The 16,632-nt window shown below is 53.8% G+C and overlaps 1 protein-coding gene across 1 annotated transcript; it reads right to left on the bottom strand.

Annotated features, from left to right (window-relative positions):
* Positions 1–11,214: 11,214 nt before the first annotated feature.
* Positions 11,215–13,612, bottom strand: GPR84 (G protein-coupled receptor 84). The gene is made up of 2 exons (XM_065887562.1): positions 13,525–13,612; positions 11,215–12,619 (listed from the first exon to the last, which is right to left on the bottom strand). Exon 2 carries the CDS (start codon positions 12,609–12,611, stop codon positions 11,421–11,423), a length of 1,191 nt encoding a protein of 396 aa, XP_065743634.1. The 5' UTR covers positions 12,612–12,619; positions 13,525–13,612; the 3' UTR covers positions 11,215–11,420.
* Between the last annotated feature and the right edge of the window lie 3,020 nt (positions 13,613–16,632).

Here is a 16,632-nt window from a genome sequence, read left to right as displayed (position 1 = left end):
TGGGGAGAGGCAGATTAAGTCTCAGCCACAGCCCCGCTTGCTGGATTCGGTATTTTCTCCCATTCCTTCTTACTGCCCAGGCCCCCAGCCTTGGAAAAAAGATTGGGAACAGCTCGTAGTCAGGGGACAGAGTGGAAGGAGCAGTGATTAAATTTTATTGGACAGGGCTTATAAAATTCTGTATTTCAGACACAGCTGCATTTTTTACCCTGATCCTGGCTTATAGCTTCAAAACTGCTGTGGTCTGTGAGTGTTCGGTGTGGGAGTGTCTGTCTCTCAGTTTGATACCTTAACTTTCCACCTTCACTACCCCTGCGAGCTCTGCCTGGCTTGCCCTGTGTGTGCCCTGGAGCAAAGCCAGTCCGTGATCTAAAACGCCATTCCAGTCTTGGGAAGAAGAGTTTCTGCTCAGAACTGGGGACAGGGTGGAATTTATGACTTGGGCCTCTGGGCTCTCGCAGCCCCCTTCTCTCTCCCACGTGCACCTCACTCCTCTGCCTCAGCCTTACATCCGGGCAGCAGGTCTGGGCGCCTCCCTTCCCTAGGTCGCCGAGAGAGGTGCCTTTCTTCAGAAGACCTTTGGGATTTGGCTTTCCCCAGGAAGACGGAGGATGGGACACCCACTGTTGGGTCATCTCTCCCCTTGACCCAAAACTTCCCACAAAAATGTCTCAAGAAACCTTCCTGAGACTTAGCGTCCTGCCCGCACCCACTAAGTGCCCGTTCTCCAAGTGGGCGGGTAACTGGGCATCCTGGACCTGGAGGGGGCATTTTTGTGTAAGAGATGTGCGGAGTCAGCATAATAGCCACCTTCATATGCCGCTCTGTGCAGAGAGGAATAAAACATTTCTTTTTCCAAACTGCCTTTGTGTGATGTTTCCATTCCTCTTCCTCTCTTCTTGGCAGCTGCTCCGATTCCTCTAAACAGCTCCCCCCACGCCGGCTCCCCCTCTTGTAATATTCCTTCCCTCCCACCTCAGAGAATCCCCAGCATTCTGCCCCCCGCCCCCATCCCTAATTTACGGGGCTCTTTGCCTCCTTGGCATCTCCCCGGCCACTCGCCTGGAAATCGGCGCCAGGGGTGGGGTAGGGATGGTATTTTCTCAGTGGGAGTCCCAGGGAACTGAGTGCTACCCCACCACCCCCAAAGCCAGCTGCCTGCGCCGGCCTCAGCCATTAGTAACCTGGAGACGCGCACCTGCGTGGGGGCCGCCTGCAGCCCCGGCGCCCTCCCTGCACCTCCCTCTCCCGCTCCGAAATGGCGCTGAGCGGGTTATATATCGGAGCCAGTGGTGCTCCAGAAGGTCAGGACAGTGGTGTAAATAACCTCTCCTCGCCATTTCCCCGTCCTTCCAGAGCCTGCTCCCCTCCCCCTCCTCCACCTTTCTTCGCACAAATGAATGTGGCTGGGCTGGCGCGGAGCCTGGCCCTGCATCTTAATGGGGCGGTGAGCTCACAAGATGGATTTAGCTGGGGGTTTTATGGTTGCCGCGGCGACAGGAGAATGCTTTGGTTTTCTTTACCCCTTCCCCTGCAGGATTTGAAGCAGAGGGGGAGCGTGGGGAGCCCTTCTCTGCACTGCAATCTGAAGGGTCTCTGTCACCTCTACTGCTCGTGAGGTAGGCCTGTTAATTCTGGGGTTAGGCAAGAGGGACTGCATTAGGACCTTAGATAGGAAAGGATGAGGGAAGAAAGGCAACCAGAGGGGGAAGCCTCTCCAGCATCAAGGCATGAAACCTACAGTTGTCCAGTCTTGCCTGCCCTTTGAGAACCTAGCAATTCAGTTCAGCAACTGTGGGGCAACTGGGCCCAGGGTCACCCTCAGTAGGTAGAAGAAGAAAAATGCTTGGGTATAGCACCCTGCAGTGCTGCATTGAGAGTTAGGGTACAGAGGGCTGGATGAGGGCTAGGGATTTTTGTCTTTGCCCCCCTGAGGTGGGGGGAAAGCAGTGTTCAGTAATTAAGATCGCTGTCCTAACCTTCCTACTCATCACCCAGCATTGGCCCTGCTGGGGGTTGGGCCGTGTCAGTTTGAGAGGTGAGGGCTGCTGATCAGTGACGGGTGTGGAGAATGGTGTTCTATCCAGTTCTCACACTTGGAATTCTCTGAGCTTGTTTCCCCAGCCTGGCCTGGTTTGAACTTTTCCTGCCTTCTCCGTTTCCCACTAGGAATGGAACTCTAGTTCCCCGGCTTACCCAGTCCTCTGGCCAACAATTTCCTTTCAGGACTGTGAGCAAAGCCATTCCCAGCCCTGACTGAAGCAGAGACTGGGGAGTAGGGTCGGACTGTCTCCCTCCTTTGGTCTCTTTCTGTCTGGTTCTGGGCCTCTGTCTCTGTTTGTGAGCCTTTCCCTCTTCCCCAGGGGATCCTGGGAACCCCTCCTCCCCCATCCCCCTCCCTCCCCTTTGGCTGGGAAAGTGACTACAGCCTGAATAGTGCCAGACACCTGCCTGCCAGATGTGGCGATTTCCCATTCTTCTCTCCCTCCTCCCCAAACGTCTATCCTCTCCCCACCCCACTGAGCAGAGGGAGCCCCCTCAACAGAATGATTTAGTGCTGCAGCCCCTCTTCCTCAGTACCCCTCTCCAGTTCCTCTCCCTGGTGCCCATGCCCCCCCTTTTTTCCCGGTACAGCCTCCTCCCACCCCGGGGTGCTGGCTTGTGTAAGCCCCAGCTCCTGGACTGGAGAATGAATGGGTGGGGCAGAGGTGATTGGCCTCTGTTTCGCCCATGGGAGAGTACGTCAGCAGGGCTGAGGACAGTGGCAGCCAGAGCTCATGTCATTCCCACTGGTGGGGCAGGGAGCGGGTAGGCGAGGAGGAGGTGAGTGGAGAGGGAACTGGCTCTCCAGGACTGTCTGCAGAGGAGAAAGGTCTGTGAGACCTTCCCAGGTAGGTGAGAGAGCTCGAATTGTTTGGCTGCCTGGTGGACATCGCATCTGTGTTCCTCTGGCTGGGCCTCCAGATCTTGTCTCTGGATCTGTGTCTCAGTATGACTCAGTAGATGCCCCTCAGCTCCTACCCTTCAGACTGACCCAAAACACACACTTAAATGGAACCCTTAGTCCTTACCCATCTCTCTTTAGTGTTTGCCCTTCTGTGTCTTCTCTCTATCAACCTCTCTTCCCTCCCATTTTACCCTCCTCAATTTGTTGAACTTGTCTCGCAGTCACCTGGCCTCCCCCACCTCCATCCATCCCATGTCATAACACAGTATGATCCCAGACCTCCCATCAAAGCAGAGACTCTGATTCAGAGTCACTCATTTCTCCTTGCCATACCTCTTTGCAATCTGACTGTCCCCCCGGGCCAGACAGAGGGCTCTGGGGTGGCAGTGGGCTAGAGGATGGCTGGGCTGAAGAGCAGCAGAGGCTGGACAGGCCGATGGAGAGTCCAAGGAAGTAGGAGAGGTGGGAGGAGTGGGACAGGAAGATGGAAAGAGAAAAACTGACTGAGAGACGAGGAGGGCAGGGGCTGAGGGTTAGCAGAAAGCCAGCATAGCAAACTGGAAGAGTGAGCGAAACCCACACAAAGAGAGCAAGGCTGGAAGCAGAGAGAAAGAATGGAGGTGGAGACAGGAAAGTCAAAGCAAGAGAAGGCAGTTGGAGAGGGGCCGGGCAAGGGGCAGGCTAGCCCTCCTGGGCCCCCTCGTGCTGCTGGGCCAGAAATCTTGCGTGTATGCACATGTGTGTGTCAGTCTGTCCGTCTATACACGTGCATGCAGGGCACAGGCGTGGAGGGGTGTCTGGTGGGGATAGAGATGATCCCCACAATATTCTCATTCTCCCATTTCTTTCAGCAGCCTCCTTCCTTGAGGCACCCCATACCAACCCTCCCCCACCCCAGTATTCCTGATGCTCCAGGGGCCATCCCCAAGGTATTTCCAAGATTCCAAGGAATCCTGGCTTTTTCACTTGGAATGCAGGCCTGCTGGAATGTGCAGTCAGGATCTGCAGCATCAAGAGGCCCCATCCCCTCACTGCCCACCCCCATGCCTGCTCACCAGCTGCTCTTGTCCGTCTTCTCCTCCCACTCTCCTTGTATCTCTCCCCTCTCCACACTGACCCCTCCCCCAGCCTCTGACCCCCAGCCGCCTGGGGCCTGGGTTGGAGGGAAGACAAAGACAGGATTTATCACCAGGATTGAGAAGCATCCACGAGACTAGGGCTTGAGGGCAATGGCTGACCTCCCTGGTTGGGAGGGAGTGCTTGGCCAGATGCTGGGAGGCAGGAAGCCTGGGTTCCAATGGCTCCTGCTCACAAACCTCACCCCCCGCCCCTTCCCACTATACCCTTGCTCTCTCCTTTGTCCCTGAAGACTGAGGAAACAGAGACGATGGCCTCGACGTGGCTTTAGGCCTCTGAAGGAAAACCTGGGCGGAGGGAAGAGATGAGATTAGTGTTTTAGGGTCGTTCTCTTATGGATACTGGGGAGGATTTGGAAACCAGGTAGAATCAGGTGCCAGTTATTTCCAGGACTAGAAAGGAGTTCAGGTTTAGCCCTGCAACAGGCGAAACGAGATGAACTTCCCCTAATCTAGAAGGACTTCTCCAGAACAGGCCCTGATTGCCAATAAAGAGGGAGATAAAGGTGATTATGGGTCCTGAAAGATGGAAGATACCGTCTCACCTGGAAGCGGAGAAAGAAATGGAATTCCCCAAGGGTTACTAGCTCCAGGCCCCGTGAGAAGGCCTTCCTCGGGCTTCCCTGGTGGCGAAGTGGTTAAGAATCCGCCTGCCAACCCGGGAGACCCGGGTTCGAGCCCGGGTCCAGGAAGATCCCACATGCTGCGAAGCAACTAAGCCCGTGCACCACAACTAGTGAGCCTGCGCTCTAGAGCCCACAAGCCACAGCTACGGAGCCCAAGTGCCACAAATACTGAAGCCTGCGTGCCTAGAGCCCGTGCTCTGCAACAAGAGAAGCCACGACAATGAGAAGCCTGCGCACAGCGACGAAAAGTAGCCCCCGCTCATCACAACTAGAGAAAGCCTGCGCACAGCAACAAAGACCTAACAGAGCCATAAATAAATAAATACATTTATTTATTTATTTATTTATTTATAAAGGGCGGTGGCGCAGTGGTTGAGAGTCTGCCTGCCGATGCAGGGGACACGGGTTCGTGCCCCGGTCCGGGAAGATCCCACACGCCGCAGAGCGGCTGGGCCCGTGATCCATGGCCGCTGAGCATGCGTGTCCGGAGCCTGTGCTCCGCAACGGGAGAGGCCACAACAGTGAGAGGCCCGCGTACCGCAAAAAACAAAACAAAAAAACCTTCAGATTGGATTTTTAAAAAAAAAAGTAGGTCTTCCTCCCTGAGACCTCCAACTGCCTCCTGAGAAGATGAGAAGCAGCTGGACCCTGCCTTTACAGTAAATAGATTATTGGCCCGAAATTGTCTCTACTCAGCAGGCAGGGTGTGTGCTCAAGGAGAGGGAACGGTATGATCCAGGAATTTCCGAGAAACCAGACCATATATCTTTCAGTGGACAGCTCCTGCAGTTTCCCGAGCCACCCCTGGAGGCCCACTAGCCCCTCCAGAATCTCAGTGTGTCAGGGGCCTCTGCAAACCCAACTCTGAAGCTGCACCCCTTCCTGCTCCTGGCACCCAACATCCTGCTTGCCGCCTTCCCCCTACTGTCCCAGGAGAAGGCTGCTCAAGTTATCTCCAAGTGAAAAGAGGATGGAGGGAAGAGAAACTGAGGCAAGTGGGAGCTTCCTGTCTATCAGCTTCTCACCACAATCCCACCAACCCATTCCCATCCAGGGGCTGATGAGGGAGACCTTCTCATGGTTCCTTTTTAGGCTCTTCTGCAAGCTGAAACCATTCCCTCAATTCTTGATGGAAAGCCAAAAATTGGAAATTTCAGTGGGAAGCATTCACGGGTTGGGAGGAGAGACTGGGAGAGGACAAAAGAACTGGGGGTGGGGTGGGGGTTTGCACAGGGTAAGGAAAAAAACAGGAAAAGGGAGAAGTGAGCATCTCGTTTTTCCTCGCTCCCTCTTCCCCCAATTGAGAAGGCAGATTTACAGCACTGGTTTGGGGAGGGGGTGAGCATGAGGAAGACAGATCTGCAGTTCTGCCCTCTGCGTGTCTGGGTACTTAGCTTTAACTCCCCCATTAGCATCAATCCCCATCTTGCTGCCCATCCGTCTTCTGACATCAGCTCCTTCCCCTCTCTGTAGCCCAGGCTCTCTGACCCTAAGTGGCTCTTAAAGCGCCAGTCTAGACCTTTCTCTCCCTCCCTTCTCCCACTCCAGGAAGCACAGTCCGGCGTGTGTGCTGTGGCCATCGTTGCTGAGGCCACAGTGGATGGGAGGCACAGTGTGCGTGTGGACGGAGGGGGCAGCTCTTCCCCACCTCCCTCTGTTCTCTTTAGGTCCCCCTATATCATGGACCCCCTCTTTGTTCACTACCTCCCCAAGCCAGAGCAAGCCCTCTGGTTGGGCTGGGAGTCACAGACACGGCTCCTGGAGCTGAAGGCTGGAGAAGTCATGTGGACTCACAGGACAGATCCTCTCTCCCTCCCTCATTTCCTGGAGGCCCAGGGGTATCCTGAACTACTGGCTGTTTTTAATTCCCAGCCAGCAGTGGGGGTGGACAGGTTGGGGGCTTAGACTCCTAGGAGATGCCCTGAGCCCTGCATTCCCAGCCTCCTTTCCCAGGGACCCAGGCTGTGGTCTGTGGGGCGGTGGAGGATTTCAAATCTTCCTCTCCCCGTGAGCAAGGTGACAAGCCAGAGAAACCTGCCTCTGAATTTCCTGGCTCCTCTCCCTTATTCCTCAGCAACTGAGTTTAGGGGGGCAGAGGGGAAACTGGCTTCTCCCCATTTCTCTCCATGTTCTGCAGAAATGCTGTAACTGCACTCAAGGAGGGGTGATAAGAATGCCAGGATGATTGGAAAGTTCCTCCCCCATCTGCCTTCAATCCTTTCTGCTGCAAAGCTCTGCAGTCCTCTGAGGGGCTCTCCAGGATAGTCAAAGGCCCTTTCTGATATCTGAAAGCCATTTGCCACCTCACTCAGTGCTCCTTTCTCTGGCTCAGAATGAGAGGGAACTGGTGGGTGGGGGCCTTGGGAAAGCGTCCGTGCTAAAAATAGGAGCCCAGCGCTGCAGCCCCTCCATGGCCCCTTATTTATATCACCTTCCAAACCTCACTCTCAAAGAAGCATAAATATTCCTAATTCCTGAAGGCCAGCCCTGAACTCATAAATTTAAGCGGGAGGAGTGAGGTGTAGGAAGGGGAGCCTACTGCAGCCTTGAGGAAGTAGAACATCTCCTGGGGGTGGTGTCTGACTTGTCCCCGGGCAGACGCCTATGGGTCCTCACTGAGAGGAGGAGTTGTGGCTCTCAATCGTTCCTCTAGGGATTAGCCTTTTCTCACGCCCCCAAATAAAAACCAAACTTAGTTCTGTCTTCTCCATTAGTTTCCATCCTTCTCCCTCTCTCTTTTCTTGCTATTACCTTCTAGTTCTTTCCTGCGCCCCTCTCCCCTCTCTGCTGCGCTTTTCTCTACGTGTTTGCTCCTCCAAGTCTCCCCCTTTTCAGAACCGTTGTCTGAAGAGGAAATTTCCATCTCGTTCGGTCTGGATAGTGAGGTTTGAAAAGAAAGGTCTCTCTCGGTGCCCGGAGCTCCCCGCTTCTGCCCATTTGCGCCCCTCATACACGCCCTTTCTTTTCAGTCTCTCCCGTCTTCTCCTCAGAGCCCCCCACCCTTTCTCTCCCTCAGTCTTCCTTTTCTCCTCAGCCTTCCTATTCCTCGGTCACCCCCTTCGCCCCCTCAGTTTCCCCTTCGCTCTTCAGCTCAGGATTCTCTCTCCCTCTCCAATCTCCTCTTCTCTCCCTACTCTACCCCATCCTACCCCTCAGATTCCTCAGCTCCTGTTTACCCCTTCAGACCTCCTCGTTTGCTTCAGTTCCTACCACCACCACGCCCCATTTTCCCGTCCCAATGGATGAAAGAGGAGGAGAGGTCTTGAGGAACAGGTAGAGGGAGTGCGGTTCCTTGAGGGGAGGGAGAGCAAGGGGAGAAAAAGCAGGGGATAGGAAGACGGAAGCGGTGCAGAGGGGAGGGGCAACCTCATTCCCCAGCGGCGCCCCACCCTCCTCCGCCACCGAGCCATAAATCAGGGCCAAGGCGTTTTGGCCAATGACAGAGTGACTCGTAAATCGGCCTGTCAAGCTCAGCCAATGAGAGGCAGCGTTAAATCAAGTCCTGTCAGCGCTTGGCCAATGAAAGGCCCTGGGCTGACCATAAATCTGCCTGTAAGAGACAGCGAAAGAGAGAGAGTGTGCGGACGAGCGACAGCGGGGTGAGGGACCGGGGAGGGGGCGCGGGGAGAGCGGGCGGGGGGCAGGCGGGAGAGAACAAGCTCGGGAGAAAAAAGGCGATAACGGAGGTACAAACGATGAAGACAACCTACAGGAGAGACGGACAGATGGAGAGAGACAAAGAGAAGCCTCGAGAGATAGCGTCAGAAAGTCCGCGATAGAGCCCGAGACTGACACAGATAAAGAGAAAAGAGAGACAGACACTGACACCCTCAGGAGGGCCCCCGTGACCCACTTCCCCAAGACAAATGCATACACTTCCCCGAGACACGCGTGAGCTCCGCACCACGAGGGACACGCGCGCAGTGCAGCCTGAGAGATCATCTTCCTCTTCTTTAACCTCACTCAGCGCCTATCGAGATTAGGGGTGGGGTATGGGTGTGTGGGCTGTGGAGGGTGAGAGAGGAGGGCGCATCTTTCTCGCTATGATCTGTCCTCTCTGGTCTCAGACTCCAGGGTTTCCTTCCGTGTTCCCTGAGTCAATTTTTCCCAGCGACTGATGATCGGGAAGTCCCTCCTGAGGTCTAACCTCAATCCCTATTGCTGCTCCTTTCTACTTGCCAAAGCTTTTGAATCGCCTTCAAGGAATATGAAAAGTGAAGCTTTTTACAACCCTTCAGAGAACTCTCAACTTTCAGAATCTTAGGTCTGAGCAGGAAGGATTTTTAGGGATCATCTGGTCACTTGATTCTAGTTATAAAAAGGCTGCTGTGGGCTTCCCTGGTGGCGGAGTGGTTGAGAGTCCGCCTGCCGATGCAGGGGACACGGGTTCGTGCCCCGGTCCGGGAAGATCCCACATGCAGCGGAGCGGCTGGGCCCGTGAGCCCTGGCCGCTGAGCCTGCGCATACGGAGCCTGTGCTCCGCAACGGGAGAGGCCACAACAGTAAGAGGCCCGCGTACCGCAAAAAAAAAAAAAAAAAAGGCTGCTGTCCTATAGTGGTTAGACATGTGGGCTGGTACTAAGGTCAGACTTTCGGCCCTCAAGTCATGATCATATCACTAGCTCTTGGACTTCAGACAAATTGCTTACCCTATTTGTGCTTCATTTTTTTCATTTGTAAGCAAGAGATTATAATAGATACTTTTTGGTAAATTTTGTAAGGATTACACAGAATAATATATTTATAGGATTTAGGACAGCACAAGGCACATGATAAGGGTGCACCCCACCCCCATCTTTGTACAGATTATAAAACCTGAGGTCCAGAATGATCCAGGGTCCTGCTCAGGTTCACAGAACTAATTATCAGAGAGCCTTGTTTGGAGCCCTGGTCCCTACACTCCCAGGCTGATGTTCTTTATCGGTTCTGCTGTTCACCCCACCTGTCTGGACCCCTGCCTTAGTCACCTGAATTTGACTCAGTATAGGCTGCTGTGATTTTTGCGGGAGGAGGACACTCCGAAGCACACGTTCCTCATTAGGAGGCAGGATTCCTGGGCCCTGGAAGTGTGCTGAATGTGAGGGTATCAATCTGTCCATCCTGACTATGGTTCTTTCTGCCCTTGTCTTAATCTCTCTGGACTTTGTTCGCTCAAACCATGGACCTGGGGGCAGGGAAGGGACGGCACGCAGCAGTGTCAACCGGCAACATGACCCTCACATTCTATCCCCAGTGCCCACCCTGCTCCCCCCAGCCCAACCAGGTAGACAATAAATATCTCATGAAAAATAAGTGTCTAATTCTTCACTTTTCTTCCTAAGCTTTGGGGAAAAGGGAGGGGTGCGGATTCCTGGGTCTCCACCCCTGCTGGCCATGAGGGTGGTGATATCTCTGGACTCCCAGTCTTGCTGACACCTTCTGTCCTCAACAGGGAAGCCAGAAAGGAAACACAGAGAACCAGCGTCACCTGGTGGCCACAGGTGCTTTAAATTCGTGCGTGTGCATTCGTGAGCACATGGGTGACAGGATGTCAGTTACACTGGAGGAAGGGAATGATAGGCTCTCCCCTCAGCTTGGCTCCTGAGCTTTCTTTTTTTTTTTTTAATTATTTATTATTTATTTTTGGCTGCATTGGGTCTTCGTTGCTGCACGCAGCTTTCTCTAGTTGCAGTGAGCGGGGGCTATTCTTTGTTGCGGTGAACGGGCTTCTTATTGAGGTGGCTTCTCTTGCTGTGGAGCATGAGCTCTAGACGTACGAGCTTCAGTAGTTGTGGCACACGGGCTCAGTATTTGTGGCTCGCGGGCTCTAGAGCGCAGGCTCAGTAGTTGTGGCACACGGGCTTAGTTGCTCCGCAGCATGTGGGATCTTCCCGGACCAGGGCTCAAACCCATGTCCCCTGCACTGGAAGGTGGATTCTTAACCACTGCACCACCAGGGAAGCCCCCTGAGCCCTCTTAACTAGAGTCTCTGTTCGGCTTTCGTAATCCAGGATGACAAGAGCAAGTCTGGGGGAAGGGAGGGGCCAGGACCCAGGTGAATTAGCTCCAACAAGCGTGACCTTGCTAGGGCAGCTAGAACACCCTTCTGCCATTGCCTCAGCTAAGCTCAGCTCCATTTCCACAGAGCGAGTAGTTCTTCCCCGTGATCATTCTCTTTGGATAGGGCAAGGGCCAGGAGGCTGGACTCACTGGAGGGGCTATCAAAGCTGGATTTCAAAACATTTTTGAGCTGAAAAAACCTGTTTGCAGTGATGGGGGATCCTGGCAGCAGCAGTTAGAGGCGGGGGCCATTTCTGGGAAGTTAAGCGAAAGGCAGGTTAATCCTCTTAAACCAACTCACATGTTTTATACCTGCAAACCCCTCAGCTGAAGGCTGTGTCCCAGGTCTTCTGCTTCCTGCCCCTCCCTGCTCTGACCTAGGTCCCCCCAAACCCTTAACTATTAAGTTCCAGCTGCAAACCAACCCTGGCCTATTTCCTTCTTCCCCAAAGATCACACCTGAATGTGAAAAGGACAGATTTTGTTTATTAATAATGCACCTTGAGCAGCCTAGGGCTGAAATGTTGAGCGAGGGATGGAGAGGCCTGGTTTGGGGCTTGGGGAGAGGTTGTCTGTGGAAATTCCCAAAGGCCTTTCATCTCCTCTCATACCAGCTGACCACCTTAGTTCTGGAGGAGACATCTCCAGATTCTGGTGACCGGGGACATAGTTCTAATGGAACCTACGAAAATTCTGGGGCCCTCGTTTTAGGAGGGAGCCATAGGCTTGGCGGAATTGGCGGTTCATGGCTGCATAGAGCACAGGGTTGATACAACCATTGAGCCAGGTGAGGTTGGCAGCAAGCATGTGGACAACCCGGGGAGCCCGGACCTTGGCATCCAGGATGTTGAGCAGCAGGAAAGGGATGTAGCTCAGGGAGAAGCAGAGGAACACAGCAAAACACATCCGAGTCACCTTCCCAAACTCTGATGGAGAGTCCTGAGCTCTCTGGGCTCTTTTAGTTGTCCTGGCTTTGGCAGGCTCTCCTGGAGGACTTTTCTCTGCCATTTGCTTAGCCGCCTTGCTGTTGCTCTTGTCCCCCACTGTTGATGAGTCCCCTTCCAGGGTCTGGGTGGTGGCAGCACTGACTGGCTCAGGTGAAATCCCCTCGCTGTGCCCTCCTGATGCCAGCCCACTGTCCAGCTCCTGGAAACGACCAGGCATGGCCTCATCTGTCCCAGCCACGTTGTTGGAGTGGGTGCTCGCCTGGCGCAGCTTGTACTGATCCAGCGCCTGTGCTGCTCGCTTCACCTGGCGGTGGATGAGGCAATAGAAGACGCCGACACTGCTGAGCCCAACCACAAAGTAGATGCCCATGAGGATGGTGGTATAGGGCCGGCCTCGAATGCGATCAAAGCTGCAGGTGCAGACTACGGGCACCAAGACATAGATTGGCCAGAGGGGAGCAAAGCTGGCCACACCCACCACCCAGGTGCTCACCAGGGCTAGCACGATGCCCTTGGCACTGAAAATATGGGGAAAGAGCTTCGGGTGGGCAATGAGGAGGTAGCGTCCCAGGGCGATGAGGCAGAGGGTGAGGATGGAGACAGAGTTGGACGCAAAAAGGAGGAGCCCAAAGACCCTGCAGAAGGTGGCACCAGTGCGCCAGTGCAGGTGGAGGTAGGTGTCCACAGAGAAGGGCTGGAGAAGGGTGCAGTAGAGCAGATCGGCTGCTGTGAGGTTGGCGATGAGCAGGTTGAAGCGGGTACGGAGCCTGGGCTGGATGGCCAAGGCCAGCAGGGTGAGCACGTTGCCCACAGTGCCTGTCACGGCCACCACCACGCCCCAGCTAACTGCCACATAACGATAGCCCAGCACCGACTCATGGTAGCAGGAGAAGTTGGCATCAGAGGTGTTCCACATGATGGAGGCTGAAAGGGGTGGGGTGGGGGGAAGAGGACGAGGGAGTCAGAACCTGACCTTGAACTTAGATCTTTCTCTTTTTTGAAAGAAATTTTATTTATTTATTTATTTGGCTGCTCTGGGTCTTAGTTGCAGCACGCAGGAAACCTTGTTGTGGCGTGTGGGATCTTTAGTTGCGGCATGCGAAATCTTAAGTCTCAGCATGTGGGATCTAGTTCCCTGACCAGGGATCGAACCCGGGCCCGCTGCATTGGGAGCGTTGAGTCTTAGCCACTGGACCACCAGGGAAGTCCCTAGATCTCTTGAATAACTCTGGGCTCCTGAACATCTGAACCACTCCAGGATCTCACCAGCCTCCTGAGCCATTCACAGGCCTCTTCATCCCAAGATCCCCAACCCCTTCCTTTCCCATTTTCAAAGATTTTCCCAAAGTTTTATCTAACTTTAATTCCTGTCCACTCCGAACTCCCAGCCTTTTCAATATCCATCCAGATACTCCCAGTAACCCCAGCACCCTCCGACCGTTCTAACTCTTTCCCTGTCCCTTAAGACCACCCAGGAGTCCCCTCTCCTCTGTATCCAGGAGAATAGTCCCCTCTGTCTGTAGTCCCAGGCCTCAGGTTTTTTTTTTTTTTGCAGTACGCGGGGCTCTCACCGTTGCGGCCTCTCCCACCGCAGAGCACAGGATCCGGACGCGCAGGCCCAGCGGCCACCGCTCACGGGCCCAGCCGCTCCGCGGCATGCGGGATTCCTCTGGACCGGGGCACGAACCCGCGTCCCCCGCATCAGCAGGCGGACTCCCAACCACTGCGCCACCGGGGAAGCCCCCAGGCCTCAGTTTTTTTCTGTTTTTACCACCTGGGAGATGAGGAGACAGAGAACGTAAAAGTACACCCACCACCAAAGTACTCACCTGAGTCTCCCAGCCTTCAAACCTCTCTCTGGTGGAAGATGTCCAACTCATTCAAAGAGCAGTCCTTTCTGGTGGGCAGTCAGGCTTCAGACAGGAGGTGCTCTGCTCTCCTGTCTCCTATTATACTAGACGGAAAGAACAAGTAACTCCCCAGTTACACAACCTCAGCCACTTCCTCCCTTGCTTCCTTCCTTGCCTCTCTGGTCCTACTCACTTTGTTAGCTAGTGAAATCTGGGCTTCTCTGTTGAAATTTCCCTGTTACTCACCCCAAAGCCTTATCACTCCTTCAGTTCTCCTTCCTGAAACCCAAGCTCTGTTTCCTTCCTCTCTTTGCACGGCAGGACACCTATAAGATCATTGCTGAGAATTGCTGGGACAGGGAGACAGAGCATCAGAGTATCTGGGCCACTTCTCAAGGGGCCAAAGGACAAGACCAAGTTCTAGGAGCAACTCTAGGCACCCCAGAAGCCTTGAGTTTGTTTTGGGAGAACACTGCCTTCCCTCTCTCCAGAACTTGGAGATGGTTCACATCTGAAAAAGGATTCAGACGAAGAAAGGTGGGAAATGAAGCATCTAGGATTCTGGCTTCCCGCCCCACAGGGCCTCAGGCTCCCAAACATTAGTTCATTCATCCATTCACTCACCAAAAACGTATTGAGCGTCTACTATGCATTGGACTCTGAGCTGGACCCTGGGGATGGTGCATGGCCTTGTGAGTAGTCTAGGGGAGGAGACAGATATGTAAATATATAAAGGCCTAATTGGTCCTCTGAAGCAGCTGTCAGCAAAGTTTGGCCTTTGGGCTAAATCTGGCCCACTATGTATTTTCATATGGGCCATGGGCCAAGAATGTTTTCTTTCATTTTAAAATGGTTACCCGGGGCTTCCCTGGTGGCGCAGTGGTTGGGAGTCCGCCTGCCGATGCAGGGGACAAGGGTTCGTGCCCTGGACCGGGAAGATCCCACATGCCACCGAGCAGCTGGGCCCGTGAGCCATGGCCACTGAGCCTGCGCGTCTGGAGCCTGTGCTCCGCAACAGGAGAGGCCACAACAGTGAGAGGCCTGCGTACTGCAAAAAAAAAAAAAGGTTACCTATGTAGGTACCTACATAATACCCTCAATTTTACCTCTTGGCCAATACAACCTGAAATATTTGCTATCTGGCCCTTTAAGAAAAAGTTTGCCGACCCTCTGTGAAGTACATCAGAGACTTGGAGAAAAGGAGCAAATTGCCAAGGAGGAGATCAGGAAAGGGTTCACAGAGAGACACCTGAACTGGATTGTGAGTGATGAACAGGAGTTTTTTGGGCGGATAAGTAGAAGGACATTCTAGATAAAGGGAACAGGATGCACAGAGTCACGGAGGTTTAGGTAGAGGCGAACAAAGGATGTGAAGGAGGGGCCAAGAGGGAAGATCCTGGAGAGGTGAGTGGGGTCAGAATCAAGGAAGGCCTTGTGCGCCATGCTGAGGAGCTGGGGTTATATCCTGGAGGAGATTTACACTTGGAGAGCCGTGAGTAAGGAGTGAAAGCCTGCAGGCCAAAGGGAGAGAGACCAGTAAAGAGGCGCCTGTTCAGACAAGGGGTGGGCAGGCCTGAGTTAGGGCCAGGGCTGGTTTGGTGGGCATGCTACCTGCGCGTGTAATCGCACAGGGCCTTGTGCTGAGAAGGGTCCAGTGCTTGAGTTAATGCTCTGCAGTCAGCCTTGAGATCCTTTTTGAACATTTTGCTTTTTCATTTTACACTGGCCCCCACAAACGATGTAGCCGGTCCTGGTTAGAGCGGCGGTTGTGGGAATAGAGAACAATGATCGGGATCCATAGGTCCTTAAGAGGTCAAATAGGATTTATTATTTTTATTTATTTTTTTTGCGGTACGTGGGCCTCTCACTGTCGTGGCCTCTCCCGTTACGGAGCACAGGCTCCAGACGCGCAGGCTCAGCGGCCATGGCTCACGGGCCCAGCCGCTCCGCGGCATGTGGGATCCTCCCGGACCGGGGCACGAACCCGTGTCCCCTGCATCGGCAGGCGGACTCTCAACCACTGCGCCACCAGGGAAGCCCAAATAGGATTTATTTAATGACTCATTAGATAAAGGGTTAGGAAGAGGGAAGGCTAGGAAGACTCCCAGTTTTCCAGGTGGATGGTGGTTCTCTTAATCAATGAGATATGGAATGTGGGAAGCATAGCAGGCTTGGGGAAGGAGGTAAATTATGAATTCAGTTTTATACCAGATTTGAAGTACCTGTGAGACATGCTAATATCTCAGCCCCTCTAACCCCGATTTCTTCCAGCCCCCCCCACCTTGCCACATGTGATCGAGCCCCGGCTTTTCTCATTCCACTCTCCTATTCAGCCACTCCTGCCCCTCAGACTTCTAGATCTCCAGTCTCTTTTTTTGAGCTAGATCAACCTGAAACAAAACAAAACAAAACACACACGCACAAAAACCCCCCAAACTCCTTGTTGGGTTCCATTTCTGAGCCTACAGCAAACTCCCCCCAACAACTTCATAATTGACTAGCTCAGGAGGTCCCTCTTCCCCCTCTCCTTCCTCTTTGACAGTCGTCATGTCATCCCATCTTCCCTCCCCCTTTCTTCAGCAAGACTGGGAAGTGGGTAGAGAGGTGGAAGTGAGCAAAGAGAATGCAACTCAGGATGGGCCCATGTAGAGACTGGGTTCTGGTCTGGCCTTTCTTGTTGACCTTCTGCTGCCCAGCTGGACTAGAGCAAGGGGGGGGGGGTCACAGAATCACTGGCTGCTCTTGTGAGTGTGTGGTCGAGTCAAATTCTGAAGACAGAGAAGAGACCCCTTCCCCCAGCATCACGTGGGAGGCAGTGAGCGATGTGTGCTCTCTTGTCCCATAGACCATTTAGGGAACCAGCTGAGAAGGCACTCCAGCATATCTGTAAATGGCACGGTCCCAACACTTTAGTCATGGATCCATGAAGTCTCAATGAACTTTTAAGAGACCCAAACCTGCTTATTTTGCAGATGGGGAAGTTGAGGTCTCGAGAGGGTAAGGACTAACCCTAAGGTCACTGTTTACATTGGGGCCGAGTAGAGCCTACAGCTCAGATTCCCAAGTCCCTGCCCCTACTTATTCCCA

The sequence above is a fragment of the Phocoena phocoena genome, chromosome 11 (genome assembly GCF_963924675.1).
Source record: "Phocoena phocoena chromosome 11, mPhoPho1.1, whole genome shotgun sequence".
Taxonomy (NCBI): Eukaryota; Metazoa; Chordata; class Mammalia; order Artiodactyla; family Phocoenidae; genus Phocoena; species Phocoena phocoena.
This window is presented reverse-complemented; position numbering and strand designations above follow the sequence as displayed.

What these genes read in the sequence shown, in the direction of transcription:
- GPR84 (XM_065887562.1), bottom strand. Translation starts at nt 12,611, where the DNA reads ATGTGGAACACCTCTGATGCCAACTTCTCCTGCTACCATGAGTCGGTG.